The sequence below is a fragment of the Lynx canadensis genome, chromosome D1 (assembly GCF_007474595.2).
Source record: "Lynx canadensis isolate LIC74 chromosome D1, mLynCan4.pri.v2, whole genome shotgun sequence".
Classification (NCBI taxonomy): domain Eukaryota; kingdom Metazoa; phylum Chordata; class Mammalia; order Carnivora; family Felidae; genus Lynx; species Lynx canadensis.
In genome coordinates, this window is record NC_044312.2 from 14,522,857 (window position 1) to 14,544,709 (window position 21,853).

Consider the following 21,853-nt stretch of genomic DNA (forward strand, 5'->3'; position numbering starts at 1 on the left):
AAACAGGCTCCGGGCTCTGAGCAGTCAGCACAGAGCCCGACGCGGGGCTCGAACCCACATACCGCGAGATCGTGACCTGAGCCGAAGTCGGATGCTCAACCGACTGAGCCACCCAGGCGCCCCACGGTTGAAATTATTTAAAGAGCAGGTAAAACTTTAGCTCCTTTATCTCACCTTAGCAAAGACTGGAGGTTTATTTTCTAAAAAGGGAAAAACTGAAAAAGAAAGTCAGGCAGAGTTGAGAACAGGGATGCTATGCTAGAAATAAAGGGATTAAATCAAAGGATGCCCTCTGAATGCTGAGCCCCATCCTGCTTCTTCCACTGAGCCCCAGGAACACTGGTATCCAGGCCTTTACCCTCCAGGCAGGAAAGTGAGAGAAACTTCCTAAGGACACATGACCAACTCAAAAGGAAATACCTAAATATTTCTACATTAGGAGTTCCCCAACTGAACATTCCAAAGGATCATCCAACAGTGAGGCTCACAGCCAATGAGTGCCACTCATGTACTTGGAGCGTCAAACCAGCTTTAAAATCCTGACTCTTAAATTTAAGCAGACAAGCAAACATTACCAGTTATTTGAGGACAGACCCTAATGTGAAAGATAGAGACCCAAAACAAACATTTCAAAAAGAACTTGAAGAAAACCAAAGCTATACAGAAAGAACACTTAAAAATACCATGAATATTGGGGTAGCTGGGTGGCTCAGTCACTTAAGAGTCCAACTCTTGATCTCAGCTTGGGTCTTGATCTCAGGGTTGTGATTTCAAGACCCATGTTGGGCCTGTGTTGGGCCCACATTGGGCATGGAGCCTACTTAAAAAAAAATACCATGAATATCATCAGAGAGTTAAATATATCACATCGATGAAATAGGAATAGGGTATTATAAAAGAACATTCACAGATTTTTTTAAAAAAGATCTTGCAAATTAAAAATAAGGATGCAGAAACGAAAACCTGAGTAGAGGGTGAGGAAGTCCACCAGAAAGGAGAGCATACAGAGAAGGAAGACATCGGAGAAAAAGTAAGGAAATTAGACGGCTTGTCCAGAACTTTCCTAGCATTGGAAGAGATAAAGAAAAAGTGGTACAATCAGCTTGTAAAACAATTCAGCATGACCTGGTAAAGATGAATACACACGTATTGTACCACTGAGCATGAGACAAAGATTCATTAAATTTGTTAATTTATTCAACAAATATCTATTGTGCACCTGCTAGGTTCTAGTCATTGTGCGAAGCACTGCTCATATGAGAATAAACAAAATGGGCGAGACCTCTCCCTTCTCAGAAACCAACCGAAATTGTTCATGCCAAGGCAGAGGTGAAGTATGGCACATCTCTGGCTCAATTTTGTCTACAAGGTTTGGGGCTCTGTGCGAGGAGTGTCTGGGTAGGCTTCCTGTGGACAGAACACACATATAAGGGGATTGTAATTATTCTGTGGCTCAGAAGAGAAGCAAAAGTACCACCAATGCTGTATTGAGAAAGAACAAGTTTAAATCTAATAATCTTTAACAGAGGGGGTGCCTGGGTGGCTCAGTTGGTTTAGCATCCAACTCTTGACTTCAGCTCAGGCCATGATCTCACAGTTGGTGAGTCTGAGCCCCACGTCGGGCTCTGTGCTGACAATGTGAAGCCTTCTTGGGATTCTGTCTCCGTCTCTCTCTGCCCCACTCCTGCTTTCTCTCTTTCTCTCTCTCAAAAATAAATAAAAATAAACTTAAGAAAATAATCTTTAACAGAGTTGTTCAAACATAAAACCAATCGTCTGGGTAGATGGCAAGTTGGCTGTCAGTGGAGGTGTTCGACGCTAAACAGGATTGATTCACTCAACCGAGCGGTGACTGTGTGCCAGGCACTGTGTGAGGCATGTGTATTAGTCAGCTATTCTGCATAACAAATCACCCCAAAACTTAACATCATATGATCTCTCACAATTGCTGTGGGTCTGTGGCTAGGCTGTGCGGTTCTGGTCCAGGATATGTCATGAGGTTGCGGGCAAGATGTTGGCTGGGGCCATAGTCATCCGAAGGCTTGACCACACATCTGTTTCCAAGGTGGCTCACTCACGTGCCTGGCAAGTTGGTGCTGGCTGTTGAGCAGGGGCTGCTGTTCCTCTCCGTGTGGCCCCCTCCCCAGAGCTGCTTGAGTGTCCTCCCAACAGAGTAGCTGTCTTCCCTCAGAGTCAGTGATCCAAAGGAGAGCAAGGTGCGAGCCACAAGGCCCTTTGGACCTAGCCTCAGGAGTCATATGCCGTGACTTCCATAGTAGCCTATTGATCACACAGGTCAGCGCTCCACCCATGAGAGACACCGCACAGGGCGTGAACCAGAGAGGAGGATCAATCTCGGAGCCATGTGGCAGGCAGCCTGGCCACCACAGTCTGTACACACAACGGTGGAGGAATGGGGTACCTGTCTGTGCAGAGTTGTGTTCATTTGCTAGAAACAGTGTCAAGGAATTGGCCCGAGAGACAAGGCGATTCCCTCCAAACCTCAAGTCCTATGATTTTGTGCATAGGTCCTAGTTTTTCAGTTACCGCATCACTTGCCTACCGTCTCAGAACCAGCTGCTCAAATCCTCTTTTTTTTCAATGTTTTATTTATTTTTGAGAGTGAGAGCGTGAGCAGGAGTGGGAGGAGGGACACAGAGAGAGGGGAACGGAAGATCCGAAGCAGACTTCGTGCTGACAGCAGCAAGCCCGATGCCGGGCTCAAACTCACAAACCGTGAGATCGTGACCTCAGTTGATGTCAGATGCTCAACCAACTGAGCCCCGAAGATGCCCCTCAAATTCTCACTCTTCTGGGCAATGCTGGGGTCTCTAACTATTTCCCTCCATTATTAGCTGCTAATTGTCACACGGTGAGATAACCATGGTTCTGTCCTCCATGCTTTCCGACAGAGAAGTCCCAGATAACCCCACAATTGTGGTTTCTCTCCCCAGAGCATGCCATCACCTGTGCGCCCCATCCTGGGATCACGGGGTGTCCTATGATAACACCAAGAGAACACAGCATCCCCGCTGTTTTTGACTGGGCTGGAACAATCCCTCAACAGGAGTAAGGCCCTGTGGGTTCAGGAGGAGAGCAGGCCCCACACCCTTCCTTTGCCTTGTTGTGCTCTCCTCTCCCTAATCAAGGCCGTTCCATCACCAGACACCTCAGGGGTAGTGACCTCTCTGACGTTCTCAAATGACCTCTGACCTTTGAGCTTTGGGGATGGGTGCAGGTGTGTGGCTAGTGTCTCAGCCCAGCCCACACCAGGGCTGGCTGACACTCTTTGGGGGCACTAGCCCATGCCTGTAGAGGAGTCCATCACATCCGGGTCACCCGAGGGGCCACGGGGGGTTGGGGGAGCTTCAGGCCTGAGATTGTGCTGGGCTCTGGACAAACTGCACTGGGCGATATTGATGTGGGCTGTGCAGAAGTCCAGGAAACACCCCCTACCCGGCACTTGCAGGGGACTCTAAGTACATGGTTCTTCTGGGTTTAAGTGTTTCAGTCTTGCTATGTGGTCAAGCCTGGATCCCGGAGTAGCTCTGGTGAATATGTATTAATTTATTTGTTTGTTTGTTTGTTTATAGTTTTGAAAGTAATACTATTAGGATGGCTATTATTAAAACAACAATAGAAAATAACAAGTGTTGGAGAGGGTAAGGAGAAAAGAGCCCCAGTTCCCTGTTGACGGTAATGTAAAACATTTGCATGAAAATATGGCGTTTCCTCAAAAAGAATCAAACATAGAATTACCACATGATGCAGCAATTCTGATTCTGGATATATACACAGAAGAATTGAAAGCAGAGACTTGAAAATAGCATAATAGCATTATTCACAATAGCCAAAGGGTAGAAACAACCCAGGAGTCCATCAATGGTGAGTGCCTAAACAGAATGTGGTCTATACATACAATGGAATAGTATTCTGCCTTTAAAAAAAAAAAAAAGAAGTAGAAGAAGAAGAAGAAGAAAAAGAAGGAGGAGGAGGAGGAGGAGGAGGAGGAGGAGGAGGAGGAAGATATTCTGGTCCATGCTACCACATGGATGAACCTTGAAAACATTATGGTAAGTGAAAGGTGAAAGAAGCCAGACACAAAAGGACAAATATTGTATGATTCCCTTATGCATATTCTCTAGAACAGGTCAACTCCTAGAGACAGAAAGTAGAGTAGAGGTTACCAGAAGCTGGCGTGGGGGGTGATAATGTGGAATTCCTTAATGGATACAGAGTTTCCTGTTTGGGATGATAAAGAAATTTTGGAAAGGGGCACCTGGGCGGCTCAGTCGGTTAAGTATCTGACTTCGGCTCAGGTCGTGATCTCATGGTTCGTGAGTATGAGCCCCGCATGAGGCTCTCTGCTGGCAGCTCAGAGCCCGGAGCCTGCTTCAGATTCTGTGTCTCCCTCCCTCTGTGGCCCTCCCTCACTCACACTCTGTCTCTCTCTTTCTCTCTCAAAAATAAATAAAACATAAACAAATTTTTTTAATGAAAAAAGAAATTTTGGAGATAGCAGTGATGGCTGTACAACATTGTGAATGTAATTAATGTCTCTGAATTATATAATGGTTAAAATGGTAAATTTTATGTTATATATATATATATATATATATGTGTGTGTGTGTGTGTGTGTGTGTGTGTTTTTACCACAATAAAAAGGTAATACTAAATAGTATCTTAAAATCCCAATACTATATAAAATATATGAAGTGGAAAGCAATATCTCACCTTTCTGAGATGAACCCTGATGAATTTACCACCTAAGCTTTCAGTTTTCTTTCTCCCATGGAAGTCAGATATCAAGAATCGAATATGATCCAGCAGAACCCATCTGCCCCTCGTGTGGTGGGCATCGCCCCTGCTCTGTGGGGTTCTCGGGGGCTGGACGGCTTGCTTGGGTTTGAAACTCCGTTCCACCACTTGTTACCTAATGTACCTTACCATTCTGAACTGCCTTTTCCTTATCTGCTGTATCTTCAATGTTACAGTTTGTTGGGAGGAGTATATGAGTCAATGTACATATACCATGGGGGGCTGGGGGATTTTGTTGTTGTTATTGTTGTTTTGTTTCAATGTTTATTTTTGAGAGAGAGAGACAGACATACAGACAGACAGAACGTGAGTGGAGGAGGAGCAGAGAGTGGGAGACACAGAATCGGAAACAGGCTCCAGGCTCTGAGCTGTCAGCACAGAGCCCGACGTGGGGCTTGAACTCATGAACCGCGAGATCATGACCTGAGCCGCAGTCAGATGCTTAGCCAACTGAGCCACCCAGGTGCCCCTGTTTTTGTTTTTTTGATGTTTATTTATTTTTGAGCGGGAACGGGCGGGAGCGTGCACAAGCGGGGAAGGGGCAGAGAGAGACAGAATCTGAAACAGGTTCCAGGCTCTGAGCTGTCCGCACAGAGCCCAACATGGGACTTGAACTGACAAGCCGTGAGATCATGACCTGAGCTGAAGTCAGACGCTTAACTGACTGAGCCACCCAGGCACCCCTCCACTGTGTTTTATAAAAGCACCTAGCACTAGGGAGCGCAGAGTATCAGCTTTATTGCAATGCCTGTATTATAACTTTCTGCCACTGGACATTCCTCATTCCCTATTTTCTCTTCTGTAACCTCCCTTCCTTTCCTACTATTTACCACTGCCTCAAATGCCTGTACGGGGCATGCACAGAATCCATTTCTTTCCAGCCTGTTCCTTAACGTTTCCTCTTTAGCAGCCAACATGGAGTACCAAATACAATTCTCTCTCTGAGAAGAATTTTAGGTCTAGCTGTTGAATTAACGGACTTTTTTTTTTTTTTTTTTTTTTTACCTCCTTACACATTCACATACAAATATACATATGTTTCTGAACGGGGTTGTATAATGCATAACATCCAGAACCTGGCTTTCGTTTGCTTAAAATATCTTGGACATCCTCTCATACAGAGATGGATTCCCCAAACCAAATCAGAGCATTCTTCTTGTACTTGGGAACTCACGAGAGAGTGAGCCCCGTTGTCAGAACATGTATGAAAAGGGTGGATAGAGCCGGCTAAGTGAACATTTCGTCTTTGGATAACATGTGACATCTTTTTCCACCTCTCCTTAGAGCACCCTCGAAAGCCCTCTCAGCACTCCCTGCCCTCACCCCTCCTGCAATCTCATCCCCCCAGCCCTTGGTGTCCCTCAAAGTATCCCCTGCCGGCCCCTGCCAAGCTTTGCCAAGCCATGATTTTCACCCAGCTCAGGCCCACCAACGCCGAGAAGGCACGCTGCGACCAGAATGGACTAGTTTCTCAGCAGCTTTATTGAGTAGCGAGAGGTAGTGTGTCTTTCCACTGGACATGTGTCCTCAAGCTTGTACAAGAACTGCCTTGGGACAGACAGACAGACCGGTGGCCGGGCAGGGCAGGTGTTCCTGGTAGCGCGGGAGCACCAGGGACAGCTCAGCTCTCCAAAGGGCCTGGCGCCTGCTCCTGCTCGGGGAGGGCCAGAGGCGTGTCCTGGTTCTCCTTCTCCTTGAGGGTGCTGAAGAAAGAGTTGACCTTGTCTCTCAGATCCTTCTCCAGGAAGCTCAGGTGGTCTTCCATCCCGCCTGCGTAGGGGCCCAGCTTCTGCCTGAGCTCCTCCACCTGCTGCACCAGGGCTCTGTTGAAGGTGTCGCCGTAGGGCCCCAGGTTGCGGCGGAACTCCTCCACCTGCCGGTCCAGGTGGCTGTTGAGCTGGGCCAGCGACTCCTGCAGTCCCTTGGCGTTGTCCCTCAGCTTGCCGCGCACGTCCTCGGCCACCGGCGCCAGCCTCTGCCGCAGCTCGTCGGCATTGGCCGTGATCTTGGCCTTCAGCTCCTCGGCATTCTTCTTCATCTGGAAGGCCAGCCCCTCGAGCTGGTGGTTGAGCTTCTCCTGGACGTCCTGCGCGTAGGGAGCCAGGCTGCGACGCAGCTCTTCCACGTTCTGGTCGATCTTGACCTTGAGCTCATCGGCGTAGGGCGTGAGATGCCCCTTGAGCTCTTCTATGTTCTGGTCGATCTTGGCCTTGAACTCATCTGCATAGGGCGTCAGTGAGGACTGCAGGTTGTCCACGTTCTCGCGCAGCACGGCCTCCATGCGCTGCGCGTGGGACGTCAGGTGGCGCCGCAGGTGCTCGGCGTGAGTGTTGACCTGGGTGCGCAGCTCATCCGCGTACGGCCCCAGGCGCTGCTGCAGCTCGCGCACATTGTCCCCGATTTTCTGGCTCACCTCGTTGGCGTGGGGCAGCAGCCGTGCCCGCAGCTCCTCCAGCTCCTTCCGAATCTCCTCCTTCAGCTTCTCCGAGTCTTTGGTCAGGCGTTCGTGCAGCTCAGTGGCGAAGGGCACGAGCTTCTTCTGCAGGTTATCCGCATAGGTGTTCACTTGCCCAAGCTTGTCCTGGAAGAGGGCACTACAGAGGAAGGACACAAGAGGGCCACCGTTACACTTGGCATTCCGTGCCAGGACCTTGTCTCCTTATATACCTGCCTAAGACAGGTGAGTGTTCAAGGGTACTGAGTTCACCCAGCTCGGCTCTGTGGTCTTCCCTGCGGCAGACCATGGTTTGAGAGGGTGGATGCAGTAGACTAAGTTATTACTTTTTATCTCTGAGTCTCCCCCTGACCTTGAGTCACCTATCATGTGACCTCCAGGGGTTTGCTTTCCCCTCCCTATCTGTGAAGTAGAAAGGGCAGACTTTGAAGTCCTTCCCAGCACAGGTGCACTATGACATAGGTCACATTCATTGATAGGATGTTAGGCTCTGGACCCCTCCCAGTGTCTTTTACAGATTCAAAATACGGGTTTCCCTGTATGTGCCTGTCCTCACAGGCTCCCCAGATATCCCCACGTCCCTTCCCATGATGTCCCAGGGGCCCGTCTTTCTGGAATGTGTTAGGACCCAGCTCCCGTGACATCTCCCTCCCTCCCTTTCTTCCATGCATCTCAATGCTAAGACGTGGCCATTTGGCACAGTCTAGAAGGTTAAAGCAGAAGATTCCTTAGGGATTATCAGTCTAACCCCCTGTCTGCATGTGGATCCCAGATCCAGAGATCTCAGGGCCACTGGGTGAGTTAGTGGCAGGGCAGTGGGCATCCTAAGCCCAGGTCTCCTGCCTCTGAGCTCAGCCTTTGGCTGCCGCATTGCATGGCCTTTAAGAAGCCCCGCCCCGCAAGTCGTGTCTTTCTTACTTGAGCTGCTGGGTGAGCTCAGACTGCTGGAGATGTTCCACGGCTTCCTTGGCATTGTTGCTCAGCTGACTGAAGTAGTCCCACACCACGGTGGCCACCTGGTCGGGACTGACCTCAGCCCGGGCACCTGGGCAGGAAGCAGACAGTGATTCATGAGGACCTATCTCCTTCCTTGCCCCTCTGCACCAGCCCTGAGCTGCAGACCAGCTGATGGTGGGGGAGCCTGACCGCTGATCTCCTCCTCTGTGCTTCCCTAGTTAGAATCTGGGAAGTTAGAAACGGGGCTGGCACTCACGCCAGCGGGCAGAACATTCTCAATAGGCCAGCCCTCCTGTGAACCGAGTGGCAAGTGGGCAGCCTTCTGTGTCCAACTGGGGGATGACAGGCATTTGGAACCGTCCTGTCGCCTGGGCCTCCGACTCTCCATCCTGCCCACTCGATGCGGCAGAGGGTCCTGCCCAAGAGCCCCATCCAGAGGAAGCTCCTACTCACCGGTGACAGCCACTAGGGCCAGGGTCAGGACCACAGCCCTCAGGAACATCCTGGGCTTCTCGCCGGGCTGCACTGGATCCTTTCTGGAATCAGACGGCGCAACGGGAGAGGCTCTCAGGCAGCTCCACCTGTGCTGCTGTCCGAACTGACCAAAACTCAGAGCCAGCCAGCCATTTAAACTCCCACCAGCCTGCCCTCCCCGCCTCCCTCCCCCGTGTGACTCCACGCTGGAAGATGACACATTCCCAGGAAGCCTCTTGGACTTTTGTGACTCTAAGACAACGTGGAAGCTGGCAGTGGACTGAGGCTTGGGCAGCAGTCAGAAGAAGCTGTTCTGTGCTCATGCCCCACCCAGTATGAAGGGAGGGTGGGGAGCCATGAGCTGTGGGAGGCAAGAGGCCCAGGGAACCCCCGAGCCAGGGAGGGACTGATGCCCCAGGGGCCCTGCTGACAATTCTGGATCTGAGCCAGGTTTGGGGAGTAAAGTTCACACCTCCTCTGTCTGCCTCAGGGGAAAGAGTCCCCCCGCCCCACACATTTCGCAAACTGACTCCATCTCAGAGCACCAGACACTAGACTAGGACATCCAGGCTCACAGGGACAGCAAGCTAAGATCCAGAGCTCTGGTCAAGGTGCGCCCAGGAGGAGGGCGAGTGGGCAGGTCGGTGGAGTGGGCAGAACCCCGTATTGAAAGGGTTAATTAAAAAAATTTTTTTTAAATTCATTTTTGAGGGGGAGAGAGAGAGAGAGAGAGAGAGAGAGAGAACACGAACAGGGGAAGGGCAGAGAGAGAGGGAGACACAGAATCTGAAGCAGGCTCCAGGCTCTGAGCTGTCAGCACAGAGCCCAATGCAGGGCTCAAACTCACAAACCGCGAGGTCATGACCTAAGCTGAAGTCAGACGCCCAACCAACTGAGCCACCCAGGCACCCCTTGAAGGGGTTGATTTTAAGTGTGCTTCATGTCCCGCTGCTGCCCAGCTGTGCCACCTTGGCCTAGTGACTCAACTTGGCCAAATTCTGAGCCTCAGTTTCTCCTTCGAACACGGGGTTGCTGGGCATAATAAGTGAGCTGTTGCTCGTGCAATGGGTGTAGCGCCTGGCTCAGAATAAGCACTACACAGTCGTTGTAATTAATAATAATTATTAATAATAACCTTGTTTTCCTGATTGGGGCCCTGGCAGGGGGTCCAGTAGAATGCTCATCCCTCCAGAGAGAGGGCAGAGTCAGGCCCAGCCCTCTAGGGATCACCAAGGTAGGGTACGATGCAGGGGAAATGGCTCCCAAGCTTAGCCACACTCCCTGGGTGGGAGCAGTCAGCCTGTGCTGAATCTCAGGACCTGAGCCTCTTAGGGGACTTCTCACTGGGGGCCGGGGGATGGGGGCAGGAGGTCTTCTAGGAGACTTCTATCGTTCTCTACAATGAGGTCATACACACGATTACAGAAAGCCATCCACCAAGAAGACAACGCGGCCTGCTCTGCATGGGCCCCTCTGCTAGACCATGCCCCCTGCAGTGACTGTGAGAGGAAACTCATTCCCACTGCACTGTTGGCTCTGATCCGAGAGCACAGGGCCCGACACGCGGGTGGACTCCTGGCCACCCGCCATCACGACAGCCCACAGTTGTGTTAACCCTGATTTATCGGGCCTCCATTTTTCATACTCCATAAGTGGCTTGATGTCTCATGGGATTAAAGACAGCTAAGGCCTTCAGCCTCTTGTGCCCTGCCGTGTCCCCATACTGCCCGCGGTCGCCTCCAGTCTCAGGGAGCCCCGCCTTCCTGGACAGCTGTCCCTATCTTGCGGTAGTTGTGAAGGGCTCAGATTCTGGAGTCGGACTCCATGGGTTTGCGTCTGGGCTTCCCACTTACTGTCCACGTGACCTCGGGAAAATCTCCTAATCTCTCTGAGTCTCAGCTGCCTCAGCGGGGCGTAGAATAATGAGGAATCAGTGAGACAGTGTGTCACGCTGGGAACAGTGTCTAGGAACAGCACTAGCCACATTTCACCTCCCTGCCACACTGGCCTATCGCTCCTGTTCCTGCTCCCCAGTCAGGCACAGTCCAGTCTCGGGTGGGTGCAAAGGTCAGTGCTCAGTGCCCCCATCCCTTCCCCCGGGGCCAGAGATGAAAAGAGCAATGAGTCACCCAGAACATCTCAGCTGCGGCCTGACCTCTTGGACTTGGAGTGTGAACAACAGGTGCCACCAGCATGTGACAGGTCCTGTCTCACTTGCCTGGGCGTACACACACTGGGAGTGTCTGTACCCCGCTGAGCATGTCTGAGAGCATCTGCCAGGACGTGCACAGATTCACATAAGTGTGCAAACACTTCAGCTGTCTGTGGGCACAAAGCTAAGGCATCTCGCTAAGGGACCGGTGCCGGCCTGTGCGACAGCCACAACCACGAGGCGGGTGTGCTGCTTCCTGACATGTCGTGGGTGGATGCCATTACTGAATGCATATGTTTCCCCAAGTCAGTGGGCACGTTTTGCATCAGTCTGTAAACAGATTTGCACCGGGAACAGGGGAAGAACGAGTGCCCAGTCTTACAGAGTTCGAGCCGCGGGCTCGGCCTCCGGCTGGGCCTCTGGTTCTCTTTGGGCACAGATGCTGGCCTCTCCTGCAGGACCTGACCCTATGAGACAAGAGACGGCCCCATGGGTGGACACAGGGGGCCCATGTGATGCTGGGCACATCATGTGCCTCTCTGAGCCTCGCTCTCCTTGTGTGTGCAATAGACGGCCCTAATGGTTGGTAACACAATGAGGTTGAAAGTCCAGCATTACGGCCACCCTCCTGTCCACCCCACAGGGACAAAACCAGGGGTCAGCCCAGAGCTCAGAGTCAGGAGGGGAGAGCTCAAGACCAGCCAGAGACAGGCAAGTCACATGGACATATTCCCCACAGATGCTCCACTCTGGCCCTCCCCACAGGGCAGAATTAAAGAGGGGTAGCTCCTGTTGTTGTTGCAGGAAGGATCTGGGTGGGATAATAGGAGGAACTTCCAGCATGGAGAGGCATGGGGAACCAGATCCTCTGGCTGGCAGGGCTGAATCGGGGCTCCCCATCCAGCCTAATGGCAGGGGCATGGATCACAGAGGCTTCTGTGCTAAGCCTCGCCCAGACGCAAGGAAGCTAGCGAGGAATCAGCCTAGCCCTAGAGGACCAGTTTTGGCCCCAGCTGCTCAAGCCTCCCTCCCGCCCCCTCCTTACCACCACTGGTGACTCCTTACAGCCAGTCTGCGGGCCAGGCCCAGAGCAGCCACCTCATCCCAGGGGAGCCAGCGTGGGATGGAGAGAGAGAGAGAGAGAGAGAAAGGAGAGCGAGGCAGCTTAGGCTGGCCCCTGAGAGGGCCCCTCCCGAGATAGCCCTACTGAGACCCAAGCCAGAGCTGTCAGGAGGGGCACTCAATTGTGCCAAGCCCTTTGAAAGAGGAAAAGTCCCAGGACTCATGGCATGCCACACCCCTGCTGCATGGGTCCACACACCTGGGTTCTCTGCCCAGCTCAGCACGACCCTGCTGGGTCTCTCTGCCCCCATCTTCTGACCTCCCTGGCCTCAGGGGGCCCATTGCTACATGTGAGAGAGAGGACAGGTTCCTCCAGACCCTCCACACACAGGGAAAGAGAGTTGGAGGGTCCAGGGCCAAGGGATCCAGCCAGCCCATTCTAGCAGGCGCAGGGACCGAGGACTTTGTACTCTGACCCAGCCTGGAACCTGGATTCCCACTGTGGCCTTCACCTCTGGGGCCGAGGGACAGGCCAGAACAGAAGAGTGACATGGGCACAAGTTGCTGTCTACCCTCCCCGGTGCGCAGATCCTTCAGCGACCTGATCAGCGTCCTTTCCTCCCCACCCCATCACCAAAATCTGTGCTCAGGAAGAGATCTGAAACTGATTTACTCTAAGGTCTGAGTGAATGATAAATCTCCAAGGGTCTCATCGCTCCAAGCTGCCTAGCACCAGTACTGGTATTTGAAGACCTGGATTCTGGTTTCCAGCTCTATCAGTGATGTGCTGTATGTACTCGGGGACATCTCTACCCCTTTGAGCCTTAGGTCTCTCATCTACCAGATGGGATCGTTAATATCTACTTCATAGAAATCTATTTGCATTTTAACAGAATACAAGATCTAAGTCAAAGGAATGAACTTCTAATGGAGAAAGGTCAAGTCTTAGCAAACAAAGAATTCTGAGGGTGGAGCCAGGCCTCTTTCTCAGGCCTCTGATTTCACACCATGGAGTTAGTTGCTTCTTCCTGAGAAGATGGCTGCCTGCTTTCAAAAGCCCTATTTCCTCCTGCCTTCAGACTATGCTGTCTAGGGATAGACAAGGTGTTTGGGAGGAAGAAAGAGATTTATCAAGCCTGTTCCATGAACCAGTTGCTTTGTACATGCCTCATTTACTTTGTACCACAACTCTTGGCGTATCAGCATTCTATCCCCTTTTACAAGAGGAGCAAATTGAGGCTCTGAGGTATTAGGTCTCGGTTCCTGGGTCATATGACTTAAGAGTCACAGGCATCGTTTGAACCTGGGATTTCTTGGCTTCAAAGTCTTATTAGCCTCCCTGATCCAGGTTATGGCTCCTGTTGCGGGCCCAGGGCCACCTTACCCCGAGGAAGGTAAGGCCGAGTCCTCTCCTGGACAGCCCCTGCAGAACTCCTCTGTCCCCTCTCCCCACCGGACTGGCCTCACCACAAACTCGGTTCGTTCCAGCTCCCCTCCCAGCCAGGGGGCTCTGAGGGCTGCCATTTCAAAGCTGAGGAAACCAAGGCCCGAGGTGAGAGGTGCTCAGTGCTGGCAATCAGTCCCAGTTGTCGCTGTCTGGGGAAGGCCCAAGCCTGGAACCCCAGCTCCTGCCCCAGGAAATGTTATCAGTGGGTCCAGAGGGCAAGGGGAGGAGGAGGGGGGAAAGGCCTTGGGCTCAGAGCAGCCTGTGCTGTTCTCCCACCACCCCCTGCCCTGGGCTCAGCTGGAGAGGCTCCTGGAGAAGAGACGTCGATGCAGGGGAGGGGGCTGTGTGGAGTCAACTCTGTCTCCCCTCCCCACACAAGCCTCTGCCCATAGGTCTTCGGTGACTTCACTCCCGACACCCCACCCCAATACTGAGTTGTTCTCAAGCCTGAAGAAGCCCATCACCTTCTCAATCCAGCCCCCACCCCTTCCAGGCTGTTTCCAGGGCCCAGGGGGCGGGGGGCGGGGAGGGACCTGAAAGGCATGTGTGAAGGGCTGCGGTGGCCCAGACACCCCTGGCTTCTCCCCTAATGCCTTTCCCCTACCTCTCCCTGGGGAGCCAGGCCGCTTGGAGGAAATGGGGTATGCCTAGTCCCTGAGCCCCTCTGGGCTGCAGGGGTGGCAGGAGAGCAGTGTGGTCACCGCGGCACCTAGAGATTTCCCAACTCTCCCAGCAAGCCTGGCTGCGTCTGGGCACCCTGCCTCGGGCCCTGGTCTAGACTGATCAGCAGGTGACCTTTGCCCAGCTCACTGGGCCCTCTGTGTCCGCTGCCCTGGAGACAATATAAACCAGGTCAGAACCCTCGGGTCTGCCTGCTCAGTTCATCCCAAGAAACCGCTGCTCCAGGTAATGCCCCCTGGGGAGGAGGAGGGTGAGGGAGAAAGGAGAGGCAGGATGGCGAGGGGCAGAGGACGGTCCCTGCCCAGACCGGCCAGCACAGACTGGAGAAGAGCTTGCTGGAGCCAAGGAAGCCCCGGGGCTAGCGAAGCGGCCAGCACCTCCAGTTGCACACTGGGGGAAACCGAGGCTCATGGAAGGCAGGGCACTTGCTCACAGCAGGACCGGAACTGGCTCCAAATCCGTGCGCTTTCCCTCACTCTGTGTTTAGGACTGGAAGAAGCCTTAGACCCCAGACAGAAAAACCGAGGCCCAGAGAGGGACAGGAATCTACCCCAAGTCACACAACGTGTTAGTGGCAGGAACCAGGCCAGAACCCGGGTGCCTTGATTCCTGGTCTGGTGGGTTTTCTGCTCCGGCCCTCGGCCCCGCGCTCTCTCCCAGCCTGGCTCTGCCCGAGGCCCCTGGCTGAAAGCCCTTCACCTGCCGTGTTAGCTGGCAGCAGGCCCTCTCTCCTCCTGGCTTGACCCAGCTCAGGATCCACGGCAGGGGCCACACCACCTCCCCAGGGAGGACCAGAGGTGGGGGGCTTGGGGTACCCCTCTCAAGACACTTCCCCGCAGGACAGAGGTGCCATGCAGTCCCGGGTCCTTCTCGTCACTGCCCTCCTGGTGCTCCTGGCCTCTGCCCGTAAGCAGCTCGTGGGGACAGGGCTAGGGATAGGGAGGGGCGGGCAGCCGTCTGCCTGGAGGACCTGGGAATGGCTTGAGGATCCCACACCCTGGCCGGTGGCTGGGCAGAGGCGAAGTGCTCCCCAGAGGCCAGTCTATCTCACTCCACCCCGCTCTCCCGGCAGGAGCTACAGAGGGGGAGGACCCCTCCCTTCTGGGCCTTATGCAGGGTTACGTCCAGCATGCCACCAAGACCGCCCAGGACACACTGACCACCGTGCGGGAGTTCCCGGTGGCCCAGCAGGCCAGGTACACCCTCACGTCTCGGTGCTCGGTGCCGGCTCTGGGCTCCCTCCCGCCCCTGACTCAGCAGAGCCCGGGCAGTGGGGCTGTGGCTTGCCCACACCCACCGGGACCTGTGCCTCTCGGAGCCTCCATGCTCTGGTCTATGGAACGGGGCCCTCACGGGGCTTTCTCGGGCTGGAGAGGTGGAGGCGGGCTGTAGCCTTCCTTCCCCTCATCTCCTCCTGGCCTCTTCTCCCTTTGTGGGCCCTCCCTTCTCCAGGCTCTCTGCACGGCTCTAAGGAAGGCCCTGTTAGCTCTTGCTCCCACTCCCTTTTTCTGGTGGAGGTTGGCTGGGAGGTCCCACCCAATCCAATTTTCAGCCTGGTGTGTGTGTGTGTGTGTGTGTGTGTGTGTGTGTGTCTTTCTGCCTTGTGCCAAGACTTGGGGCCCGTGTGAACAGAAGTCTGTGCTTCCTCTCCCATCCTGCCCTGCCTTCTAGTCCTCTCTTCTCTCCTGCTCCCTTCCGCACCTCCACTGCGAATTGGCCAGCATTCACATAGCTGAGGCGCTCACAGAATTTCACAGTCCTCAGAACCGGCTGTGGAGTGGGTATTGTTTGTGCCATTTTGCACATGAGAAAATGGAGGCTCAGAGAGGTTAAGGGACCCCCCCCCCACCCTCCGCCCCCCCGCCGCCCAGATCACACAGCTAATTCATCCTCTGAGGATTTTCCAAAAGAGAGACTGCTTCCCTCTGCCCCACCCCACTCGGAGCCACTGGGTTGTGCAACCCTGGCGGGCATCATTTGCCTCAAATAGAATGACAGCCCAGGCTTTACAAATCTCCCACTCAACCACTCCCCTCCAGCTGGCCTCAGACCCATGGTGACCTGAGGTCTGCCCCACCCTGGAGAAACAAGCTGGACTTGTGCTAGGGTCCCATCACCCCCTCCAGCATCTCTTCTGCCTGAGGTGACAGCAGAAAGGGTCTTGGCCTGAGGTGTCAGGGGCATTGCTGGAGGAGGTTGAGGGGGAGGGTGGAGAGGCAGTGGGGATACGGCAGGGGCCCCGCAGCCTTCACGTGAGCTCTTACCCCCACTTCCATTGCTTCCCCTTACTGATTTAACTACCTCAGGGCCTGGATGACCGGTCGCTTCAGCTCCCTGAAAGACTACTGGAGCACGCTTACAGGCAAGTTCTCCGGGTTCTGGGATTCGACCTTTGCCGTCACACCGACGCCAGCCTCTGAAGCCAAGTGAGACCTTGACGCACCACGTCTTCCTGCCCATCCAGCCCGCTGGCTCCTTGGGCCATCCCAAAAGTCGCTTGAAAGTGACGGCATTCTCACCTTCCGCCCCACCCCAGACCTGGCCCGCCCCCAAGCCTCCTGCCCTGCCAATAAAACTGGATGAGAAGCTGCCGCGAGTGGGACGTCCCACGCGTGCCATGTGTGTTCGGGCGTGGAAATGGGCCAGGGCTCTTCTGTGGGTGGGCGCTGGGCTGCGTCCCACTCAGCCGGCCTGGGGCCAGTGCCCTACGCGCCCGTTAGCAGTCGGGTGGTGTCTGGGCCCAAGTTTCCTCATCACACGGAGGCAGGAGAACTCTGCTTCCACAGGCTTGTGTGGAGGAGAAGATGGGGTAAGAGGTCCGACAACACTTTGATAAACTGTCAGATGCTGTACAACATGACTTGAGTGTGTGATCTGTGCCAGGCACCGTGCCTGGCATCTTTGTGCCCTCCGTCATCAGAGCTGTCACTGCTGTCCGTGGAGCTCTGTGGAGCTGACTCGTGCTACCCGGGCCGCCTGGCCCTCTCAGCCACACTTGAGGGAAGGAGGCTGACGGGGAGTGGCTGGAATAAGATACAACTAGGCTGTGGTTTGGGGGCCATCATTTTATATCAGCCTTAGTTTCTTATCTGTTAAGTGGGTGCAACAATGCCAACTCCACTGTAGATTGGTTGAATGAATGAATGAATGAATGAGGCTGCGCAGAGCACCTGGCACATCAAAGTACCTTGTAAATGGTCATCCTTGTTGCTCTAGGCTGAGCTGATTTCCCCTTGGGACCAGAATTGGAGCCTGGGGGAATCCGGCGTCTCAGGAACTAAGAAGGAACCCAAAGTTACCCAACAGAGGCTGTTTCCCTTGTGCCCCCACCCCCCAACAGATGTTCACGTCAGGGAGTCCCAGAACCACAGACTACTTGGGCAGGCCCTCGCTCTTCCAAGGAAAAAACCGAGGTTCAGAAAGGTGAAGGCACTTGCCCAATGTCATAGAATCAGCAAATGGCGGAGCTGGACCTGAAGCTCAGATCAGCTGCTCGTATTCTGCTCAGCTGACACAGAAAAACACTTCGTTACTCCTCCGCTGGGTGTCAGGAGGCTCTTTGGCACATCTGGCTGACATCAGCACCTCCGGCCCCGTGTGGAGACATCTGCTCTCCCTTTGGAAATCCACCTGGGCTTTTCTTCTGGCCCAGCCGGGCCAGGGATCCCAGCACCCACACCTGGAAAGTGTTCTCACCCAGATCTGGGCTTGACACCTATTACGGCTCTTGATGGCTAGGAACTAAAAAGCCCACCGCTTTACCCAGAAGTTTGCAAGACGCGCTGGAGATGGGGGGAGAGGCAGGGGGCAAAAGGCCCCGTGGGGAGACGGCAGGGAAAGTTCCATCAGGGCACTGCCCAGATCTCTGATCTGTGAATCTGGGCACGCACATGGGGGTAAGTACCTGAGTGTGAAGAGGGGGCCGGCTGCGCATAGGAGTGTGCGCTTGAGAACGTGCATGCGCCTGTGCACAGCCGTGTGAACTCGAGTGCCTGACCGCACTCTTTTTTAAAAAACGACCCAGAATGCGTCTGAAAAGGGTTACCGAACCCATCCAGCTCTTCAGCCCTGGCCTGTGACTTCCAGGTTCAGCTTTGTCATCAGTATCATGGATGTAGCGGCGGTCTACCCAGGATTTGGGGGAGGATGCAGTGAGATGACGGATATGAATGCATCTTAGAAATAAAAGTGGGCTAATTACCTGTAATCAGGTGGGGGTTATTGTTCTGAGTCAGGCTTGGAGCCCCGCGGTGGGGAGGGCTGGTTTACACAGCTGTGCTGGAGGAAACATCCGCTGCTTCTGGAAAGGGCGGGACCCTGAGGAGTGGCATGCTGCCCTTGTGAAAAAAAGAAAAGGGAAGCGTCTGTTTTTTCGTTTTTGGAATTCATCAGGAAGGAAGGAGCAAAGGCTAAGCTCTTTGTTTGAGCACGTCCCTAATCCTTCCAGCCCCAGGGGCTCCTTGAGGCCCACCCCAGCCCACCTAGAGCCAGAGTGCTGGCGGGGCTCCTGGCCTGGCCTGTGTGTGTGTGTGTGTGTGTGTGTGTGTGTGTGGTGGTGGTGGTGGTGGGGTGACACTCCCCACCCGGCTGGAGCCCACTTCTCCCAGCAAAGCCAGCCCTGTTTCCTGACCCTCCTCCAACAGGGCTGCGGTTCTTCTCGCATGAGGAGTTTTCAGGTTACTCAGCGTTGGATTGTCTGTCACCTTGCCTGGTCCTCTATGATTTCCTCTCTGTTTGGGCCTCCTCGGGAAGGGGACTCCATCCACTACCTCACTCCTAGCGGCCGGGTCCTCGCATGAGGACCCTGAGGGGCCCAGGTTCCGAGCTGATGGGCTCCGGCTCCCTGTCCCCTGGTCAGAGGCCCTGGCGCGGTGACGTCCCCTCCGCCGCCCGCACCCCGTTCCCATTCTCCCCCCAAAAAAGAATTTATAGTTTTTTGGAGCACATTTTATTGTTTAAAAATCACAACTGAAGCTTCAACAAACACAAAAACAAAACAAAACAATGCAGCCCAACACGGGCGTCCCGCTTTGAAAACGTTTATTCTAAGAACTCGATCGAAGGCCAGGGGAGCCCGAGGCGGCCCCCCTCTGGTCCCGGGCGCGTCACTGAGCGTTCAGCTTCTTGGTGGCCTCGTCGACGATGGCCATTAAGCCGACCTTGAAGCTCTCCAGCACGGGCAGCAGGCCCTGGCGGAGGTCCTCCAGCGCGGGCTTGGCCTTCTCGCTGAGCGTGCTCAGGTGCTCGCTGGCCTTGGCGTGGTACTCGGCCAGGCTGGCGCCGCCGCTCTCCTTGAGCGCCTGCAGCCGCGCGGCCAGGCGCTCGCGCAGCTCGTCGCTGTAGGGGGCCAGCTGCGCGCGCAGCGCGTCCACGTGGGTGCGCGCGCGGTCGCGCAGCTCCTCGCCCAGCGGGCTCAGCTTCTCGTGCAGCTCCTGCAGCTTCTGGCGCGCGCCCTCGCGCAGCTCCGTGCCCAGCGGCGCCACCTTCTGGCGGTACAGCTCCACCTCCTCTTGCCACTTTTTCTGGAAGTCGTCCAGGTAGGGCTGCACCTTCTGCTTCACCTCCTCCAGATCCTTGCTCATCTCCTGCCTCAGCACCTCCGTCTCCTTCTCCAGGTTATCCCAGAACTCCTGGGTGACCGGGCCGATCTGCTCGCGCAGCTTGGTGACCGTGCTGCCCAAGGTGTCCCAGTTGTCTAGGAGTTTCAGGCTGAAGGGGTGGGGCGGGGAGAGCGAGGGGCTCAGGGGTGGCCTCCCTGCCGGGGCACCCCGGGCCAGCCCCGGGGCCGCCTGCGGTGAGCCCCGAGCGGCACCTGTCGACGTCCCGCAGCCCGGGGGCCAGAGCCCGGCCTAGCTTGCCCTACACACGGTCCCCGCCAGGGCAGCCCGCCGTGCTCCCATCGCCGCCGCGTCCCGTTGTACTGACGGACTGAGGAGTTAGTAAGAGACGAAGCCGGGCTTGCTGCCCAGTCTTGCCTGGCCCCAAAGCTGGGCCTCAAGGACCTCGTCTCCACACTCCCAGGCCGTCGTCGTCTCTGAAGACGGCCACCCCTGTTGCTGGGCAGGAGCGGGGCAGGTAGCTAAGAACGGGAAGGGGCTGGGTTACACTTGCAGGCAAAAGGCGCTGTGATTGCTGAGCCGGCAGCACAGATCTGCCCCTTGCTACGGCACTACCACATATTATTCTCCCTAAAATGAGTTCTGAGATGATGGGCATTTGGGGGATCCCATTCCTGTGTTTCAGGCCTTCTATGGGGCCCATGAAATAGGTGATCCGGCCATTGTGGCTACATCTTCCCACAGGCCTCTCTGTCCCCCAGAAAGCGCAACCCCTGCCCCTGCCCATGGCCCCAGGCTGGGTCCTTACTTCAGCTGTTTTCCCAAGGCGGAGGCTTCAAACTGGGCCACATACTCTCTGCCGCCGTCTTTGACTGCATCCACGTACACGGTAACTAAATCCTTCACTCGGTCCCAAGGTGACTGGGGGTCATCTTGCTGCCAGAAATGCCGAGCCTGGCTCCCTGCGGGTGAGAGGGGAGACCCAGATCAGGCCTGCTCTGGACCAGGATCGGCGCTGAAATGCCAGGCTTGGAGGCAGGGAAGAGGGGGTGAGAAATCCTGCTCCCTGTGCCCAGGAGGGTGGCCCACAGGGACTTAGGGAGAAGGGCCCTCTGCCAAAGGCTGGCTTCCTAAGTTGGGGGGCACGGGGTACCTACCCGTGAGGAAGAGCACGGCCAAGGTCAGCACCACGGCTTTCATCCTGAAGGGACGTGGGTGACCTGGAGGAGAAGAGGGTCCCGGGCTGAGCGGGGCAGGCCTCTAGCGTGGAGGAGCCCAGTGTTCTCCCGCTCATTTTGGCCAGGGGTGGGGGCAGGACAGAGTGGGAGAGGGTCTCAGAACCCAGAGTCCCAGCATGGGGACAGTCTGGAGCCAGGACCCCCGAGCCTCAGATGGCAGCACTTACCTCAAGGGCTCCAGCCGTCTCTGAGCTGCCAGCTCTCCTAGCCTATTTATGTCTCCAGGCAGGGGCTGGGCTGGGAGGCTGATAAGCCCAGCCCAGGCCTTGCTGCTGCTCACTGGTCCTGGCGATGTGGAACTTAGAGTTCAAGGATCAGCTCTGTCCCTGGGGCCGGACAAATAGAGTGGGCAAACAGGAAGCTGCGGGGGCTGCAGGGCCAGGGATCAAGGGTTCAGGCGGGGGCCACGGGGTGGTTGCAGGCTCGCAGGTCCTCAGGGTCGGGGTCATCTGGACCCATCCCTTCTCCTGAGGGGGAGGGGGATATGTGCCCTCCAGTGTCTGTCGTGCCAGTGCAGCCGGGGAGAGGAGGGAAGGAGGCAAGAGACACCAGCTGGCCAGGGATGGCCGGGACTCCTCCACTCAGGAGATGCCCTCCCCACCGTCCCCTTGCATTCCAAGGAGATTATTTTGCACCCGCCCTGCCCTTCCCCTGCAAAGGGAGCAGACGGTCTTCCCACCAACACCCTGTTTTCTGTTTTGTCCCAGCAGGTCAGCATACCTCTCTCCAGGCTCTTCCAGACCTCCCAAACCCTTAGCCTAAGGGGACCCGTGGAGCCAGGGAGTGGCCTGGGGAGAGTGTAGAGGGAGGGCTCAGTGGCTCCCAGACTGAGATTTTGAAGACCTGGCATTTCAAAATGAATTCTAGAGACCAACTGCGAGTTGCCAGCGCTTGATTTCTGTCATGTAAAAACGTTACCCACTGCCCTAGCCACCCACCCAGACCCCCGTCTACCAGGACCAGCTCTGCAAAAAAGAAATGATTTTTTTTTTTTTTTAACAGCCCACAAAA

General features: G+C 55.1%; 3 protein-coding genes across 6 annotated transcripts; 1 reads left to right on the top strand and 2 right to left on the bottom strand.

Moving 5' to 3' along the window:
* Positions 1-6,282: 6,282 nt before the first annotated feature.
* Positions 6,283-8,878, bottom strand: APOA4 (apolipoprotein A4). Its single transcript, XM_030333379.1, has 3 exons — positions 8,684-8,878; positions 8,192-8,318; positions 6,283-7,412 (listed from the first exon to the last, which is right to left on the bottom strand). The coding sequence occupies exons 1-3, from the start codon at positions 8,730-8,732 to the stop codon at positions 6,440-6,442; spliced, it is 1,149 nt and encodes a 382-aa protein (XP_030189239.1). The 5' UTR covers positions 8,733-8,878; the 3' UTR covers positions 6,283-6,439.
* Positions 8,879-14,191: 5,313 nt separating this feature from the next.
* Positions 14,192-16,898, top strand: APOC3 (apolipoprotein C3). Of its 4 annotated transcripts, none has more exons than XM_030333380.1 (5): positions 14,193-14,271; positions 14,534-14,663; positions 14,886-14,952; positions 15,119-15,242; positions 16,353-16,898. In XM_030333380.1, exons 3-5 carry the CDS (start codon positions 14,898-14,900, stop codon positions 16,474-16,476), a joined length of 303 nt encoding a protein of 100 aa, XP_030189240.1. In that variant the 5' UTR covers positions 14,193-14,271; positions 14,534-14,663; positions 14,886-14,897; the 3' UTR covers positions 16,477-16,898. The 4 variants fall into 4 exon arrangements, with proteins under 4 accessions (XP_030189241.1, XP_030189240.1, XP_030189242.1 ...); XM_030333382.1 differs by having other exon boundaries at positions 14,891-14,952; XM_030333381.1 differs by lacking the exon at positions 14,534-14,663 and having other exon boundaries at positions 14,192-14,271.
* Positions 16,899-19,069: 2,171 nt separating this feature from the next.
* APOA1 (apolipoprotein A1) lies at positions 19,070-21,093 on the bottom strand. Its single transcript, XM_030333489.1, has 4 exons — positions 21,010-21,093; positions 20,762-20,824; positions 20,413-20,566; positions 19,070-19,755 (listed from the first exon to the last, which is right to left on the bottom strand). Exons 2-4 carry the CDS (start codon positions 20,802-20,804, stop codon positions 19,152-19,154), a joined length of 801 nt encoding a protein of 266 aa, XP_030189349.1. The 5' UTR covers positions 20,805-20,824; positions 21,010-21,093; the 3' UTR covers positions 19,070-19,151.
* Between the last annotated feature and the right edge of the window lie 760 nt (positions 21,094-21,853).